This window comes from Gadus macrocephalus, chromosome 1, assembly GCF_031168955.1.
Source record: "Gadus macrocephalus chromosome 1, ASM3116895v1".
Taxonomy (NCBI): domain Eukaryota; kingdom Metazoa; phylum Chordata; class Actinopteri; order Gadiformes; family Gadidae; genus Gadus; species Gadus macrocephalus.
In genome coordinates this window covers 20527761-20533164 of record NC_082382.1, presented here as the reverse complement: position 1 = coordinate 20533164, position 5404 = coordinate 20527761, and the positions used below count along the sequence as shown (strand labels likewise).

The 5404-nt window shown below is 47.0% G+C and overlaps 2 protein-coding genes across 3 annotated transcripts in view; both read left to right on the top strand.

Moving 5' to 3' along the window:
- LOC132463891 (semaphorin-3ab-like) overlaps positions 1-3665 on the top strand; it is a 36593-nt gene extending 32928 nt beyond the window's left edge. The window contains exons 10-12 of the mRNA XM_060060036.1: positions 2423-2532; positions 3034-3110; positions 3655-3665. Of these exons, the coding sequence (XP_059916019.1) occupies positions 2423-2532; positions 3034-3110; positions 3655-3665 (198 nt within the window). The remainder of the gene's footprint in view (positions 1-2422; positions 2533-3033; positions 3111-3654) is intronic.
- The window catches only part of LOC132457961 (semaphorin-3aa-like), an 11540-nt gene continuing 9661 nt past the window's right edge, over positions 3526-5404 (top strand). The window contains exons 1-2 of one of the 2 annotated variants that reach the window (XM_060052377.1): positions 3526-3799; positions 5093-5182. In XM_060052377.1, coding sequence (XP_059908360.1) covers positions 3692-3799; positions 5093-5182 — 198 coding nt within the window. In that variant the 5' untranslated portion in view covers positions 3526-3691. The remainder of the gene's footprint in view (positions 3800-5092; positions 5183-5404) is intronic. The other variant, XM_060052387.1, reaches the window with a different exon arrangement.

Below are 5404 nucleotides of genomic sequence, written 5' to 3'. Positions count from 1 at the left end.
GGAGAGAATTTGGGAGAGGAGTGGAGATGGAATAGGAAGAGAGACGAGGAGAGCAGAGGATGGGCTAGGAGAGCCGAGCAGTCAGGAGGAGGAGAGACGATAGGTGAGGAAAGGAGAGAGGATGGACTGATAGAGCAGATAAGAGGGCAGAGGAGGTAGAGGAGAGGATTTAGGAAATAGTTTCCACACATCGAAATCATCATGATGCATTAAAACATGATGATTTTTTCCATTGTGTATTCTGATTGGCTGAAATTGGTTTCATGAGGTCGGGCGCCATAGATTCGTATGACTTGGGTCCAATCAAAACAATTGCAATGATAACCAGAGTTGGCACTGCTGCTGCATGTCAACTTTGACATTTGTTATTCGCCTTTAAATGAAAACCAAGTGGAGCCACGAAGGGGGGGGGGCGCCTTCCACTCACAGGGGGGCGGTTACGCAATCCAAAGATTGAATTAGGCAAACCATAATAGCGTGGGGGTCACCAAGCATTTTTTGTCAATAAAAGTCAGAGACAGACCGAAAGTATTACAACTAAGTGCCCCTTTGATCATGTGACATTGTGACAGTGATTCCCAAAGGGGTCCCATACTGCCTGCATCCAAACTATGAACAGTGATGGCCACAGTGATGGCCACAGTGATGGCCGAAAATAAACCTAGGGAGCATCAGCAATAAACCCCGCCGCGAACAAGAACGCACATCACACGACACCAGGTGCCCTCGTCTAATCTCGAGGGAAATCCAATTTGTTAACCCGAGTTTTGAGGATGCGAGATTTTATGATACGCTCATCTATACTGCTCAAATAAACCTGAATGCACTTTATAGCATGTCCCAGAAACCCAAAAAGGTCCATTGCAACCAAGAAAGGTTTTTTGACTAAATAGATTTTTTTGCCTGAGTCCAGTTTACTGCGTGCACTTGGGTTCAGCCTGGGCTCTAGGCTAGAGGCAATGCCAGCCCTTCTGCAATGCAAGGTTGCAAGGCCTACGCTGTATTGCATGAGAAATGAATGGACTTCCTACGAACCGCTGAGCAACTTCGCAACCAGTATGTATTATGCATTGAAGGTTGTCCGAGGTTTCTCTTCGGTACATGAATCCTGATTATTGTGAATTTGTGGCTTTTGTGACATTGACGGTGTGTGTACGGTGTGTGTGTGTGTGTGTGTGTGTGTGTGTGTGTGTGTGTGTGTGTGTGTGTGTATGTGTGTGTGTTGGGCATCTGCGTGTGCGTCTGTGTGTGTGCGTTTTGTCTCTGTGTGTGGTTTGTGGTGTGTTTGCGTTTGCGTGTGTGCGTGGTGTGTGTGTCTGCTTGTGTGTGTGAGTGTGTGTGTGTGTGTGTGTGTGTGTGTTTGTGTGTGTGTGTGTGTTTGTGTGCTTGTGAAAGAAGGGAGAGGCTAGAGTTCAAATTTGACGTCATATTTTCCAAACATAAAGCCACATTCATCCCAAATGCGGAGATTTATTAAATTAAGAACTATACACTAAAGTTGACTAGTCAACGGAGGCCAGCTGTGTGTGTGTGTTTGTGCATGGAAATACAGACAGTTGACAGGGGTGTGTACAAAGAGGGCTCTGTCGGTTTATAAGGGGGGTTATGCTTCTTATTATGTTATAGAAGTCATTTTTCCTATTATGTTGCTTATGGAGGAGACAGCGCTGTAGCCAGCGCAGGTTGCGCTGGCTACAGACAGACATGCTGACAAACAGGTAGAAAGACCGACATGGATACACAGACAGGCAGAGGATCAGAGAGACAAACAGGCAGGCAGGGAGATAGATAGACAGATAGACACAGACAGATGGACAGACATACAAGTCAGGCTTGTAGGCAGACAGACAAACAGACAGGCAGAGGGGCAGACAGACAGACATTCCGTCAGAGAGACTGGCAGGGAGACAGATAGAAGGAGAGATCAACAGACAGATAGACAGACAGACATTCTGTCAGAGAGACAGACAGGGAGACAGAAAGAAAGATTGATCGACAGACAGACAGACAGACAGACAGACATTCCGTCAGAGAGACAGACAGGTTGACAGAAAGAAAGATAGATCGACAGACAGATAGACCGACATTCTGTCAGAGACAGACGGGGAGACAGGTAGAGAGATAGATCGACAGACAGACAGACAGACATTCTGTCAGAGAGACAGACAGGGAGACAGGTAAAGAGATAGATCGACAGACAAACAGACAGACAGACAGACATTCTGTCAGAGAGACAGACAGGGAGACAGGTAAAGAGATAGATCGACAGACAAACAGACAGACAGACAGACATTCCATCAGAAAGACAGGTAGCCAAAAAGAGAAAAAAGTCAACTTCGAAAACAAAGAGCGAAACAACTCGGATACCAGAGGAAAGTAAACGGGCGTCCGGGTTCTCTGGCGGTGCTGGGTGTGATGCCAGTGTTCCTGCCCGGTGCCAGGCCTGGAGCCGGGCCTGGGCGATGGTGCCAGCGGGACTAGCTCAGGCGGGCGTCCGGCTCTGAGGAACGCCGGTCACAGGCCTTCGGAACTGTTGGAAACAACGGGTGCTGACAGGTCCCGACATACTGGACGAGGGGCCCAACAGTGAATGCACAGTGTGTGTGTGTGTGTGTGTGTCCGACGTGAGGTGGAGAGGTGGTTGAGGGTTATGTGGTGGGGGGGGGGGGAGAGAAAAGTGGAAGTTACAGGGGCATTTTTTAAGAAATTGAGCTTGTCCGTGTTCGCCTGGAGAATAATTTGATGCGGTGGCGATCTAACCCTAACCCAACCTGTCCAACCTGTCAGTTAGAGATTTATCTGGCGCGGTCGCCATCACAGACGTTCAAATGTTTCAGCAGAGCCAAAATTTGTTGCCATAGAAAGAAGAAATTATATGGTAGCCAAGTGTGGGGATTAGTGACACGTAGGCAAACACGCAAACACACACGCATACACACACACACACACACACACACACACATACACACGTACACAGAAAGTGACCAAAAACAACACAGATGATTGCCATGGAATCTGTGTGTCTTGCTTCAGACTCTTCGTCATAATTCACGTGTCCATCGCCTTCTGTGTCCATGACTACCGCATCAACAGTGTCTTTTGGGTGAGACGTGTGGCACAGTGAGTGGGGAGGGAGTAGGAATCATGTGGCCACACCCGGGGTCCATTTTGTTGAACAACGCGTGTTTGTGAGTGTGTTGATGTTGGCTCGTCTAACTCAATCACCACAGAGTTCTGTGGCAGCCATATTCGGTGTCTGGAAAAAGTTATCCCATAATACGCCCGGATTATCTGTAGTTCCTTCCTACTTCCCCTGGCACTCTTCCTGCCACTAAACTTCGACAGTAGAACTAGTGAATAGAAGTACTATTCACTATAATTTATTCATGTAGCAGACGACTTTTAAAGCTGTGTGATGTCTCACAGTTACACTGAGTACGGCTGCATGTGATTTAGGAGCAGATTAGGTGTTATACTCAAGGACGCCCTAATTACCGACCTTGGACATTGGGGATCGAACCCGGTGCCTTTCGGCTGGGAGTGGGCAGTATGAATGGAGGCCTACATGCTGCACTGACACCTGGTGTGCTGAACGGACCTTATCCTTGCTGTGCGGTTGCTAACGTGTGCCCTGACGTGCCTCCCCTCCCGTAGTGACATCCTGAACGGCTCGGCGGTGTGCGTGTACCGCATGGAGGACATGGCACGCGTCTTCAAGGGGAACTTCCTGCACAAGGAGGGACCGCAGTACAAGTGGGCGGAGTTTACCGGCAAGGTGCCCTTCCCGCGACCCGGAACTGTAAGTCTCACCTTGAACTGACCTGCTTGAACCCTGCTCTCTTGGGGTTTATTCAGACTTTTTTTACAAATATAAACTTCTATTATTAGTCGTTGCCTACTTTGGTAGCACTTTGCTACTATCATTTGACATTGTTTTGTTGAGGAGAGCTCGGAACACATTTCATTGGCATCTGTGAGTCCTAACTGCCAGAGTTTGAACCTGACCTCAACAGTGCATTTGTGCCTGAGTGAGTGTTTAGTGTTTTTGTAGGGTTGGACAGTGTCTTTGGTTGGTTTAGTCTGACGGGCCAAAACATGGAGGACTGAAGGGATTGGACGGAGCAGTGATCAGGGTGTTCGTATCGCAGCCGAAAGGTTTATCAAGTTGCCTAACCATCTCCCTGTATATTCCTAACATGGATCTGAATTCGCTGCAAGTCACTCTGGATAGAAAGAAGCGTCTGTTGAATGAAAAAATATTAAGAATATTAAGAAAGAAGAAATAGCATAGCGCTTTATCCATCCAGCTTTATCCATGCTGAAGCAAAATAGGGTAATGTGCTTGGGAGCACTATTAAGATAGCTATTCAGATAAGTATATGAGTTATCGAGATGTGAGTTGTTACAACCTTGGAGAGTAATTGATGTGATTAGCAGAGTACATTAGATGTGTCTACTTTGATTCAAATTTTGGCTCATCCCTTCATATGATAGGCCGTACCCAATCACTTAGCGTGGGTTATGGTGCAGGGAGATACGTTGTTATCATCAATCTTATTGGAAGAGAGTTACTATAGTTAATTTTTTGGACTCATTTCAGCAGAAGGATTCATAAAGGTACAATATGCAACGTTTGCGATTCCAAGCTCCTGTCAAACATGAGTAAAACACCCTGTTACTCCCCCCTCCGTCTCCCTACTCTCTCCAAACCCTGCACAAAAGGCTTGCATTGTGTTTAAACTTGACATTTCGAGACGCTATTGCAGCGTCTGGGCAATTAACCTAGATCCCTGTAGCCTTAAGGCTTCTACATTTCAGATTGTGTTTTAGAGCGCATTTCAAACTTAAATATTTGTGCACATGGTTCCTCTAACTCGGTTATGCAATATAAAATATCAGTCATGCACCCAATCTGTCAAAAAGGGACTCACATTTTTGGAATTCTTGGAATTTTTGGAACTCTCTCTTCTCTATATTCTTCTCCTCTCATTAACATTCCATGTCTCTCTCTCTCTCTCTCTCTCTCTCTCTCTCTCTCTCTCTCTCTCGCTCTCTCTCCGTCCCTCCCTCCTCACCCCCACCCTCTCCCCAGTGTCCCAGCAGCACCTATGGGAGCTACACGTCTACCAGGGAGTATCCAGATGATGTCATCTTCTTCAGTAGGACCCACCCACTGCTTGAGGTTTGACTCCGCTGTGACTCTCCTGAGCTGTGATGTAGGCCCTCTCCCACTCTGCTGATATACGCTCAGACCAGAGGCGCTTTTATGATGCTATGCTAATGGCTAACTCATTCTCCCGTCATATGATGATCTCAGTCTTTCTTCTTGGCGCTTCCTCTAATGCCACACTGAACTCTGGGTTAACTCCAAGAGCCAATGAGAGGGAGGAAGTCACTACCACTA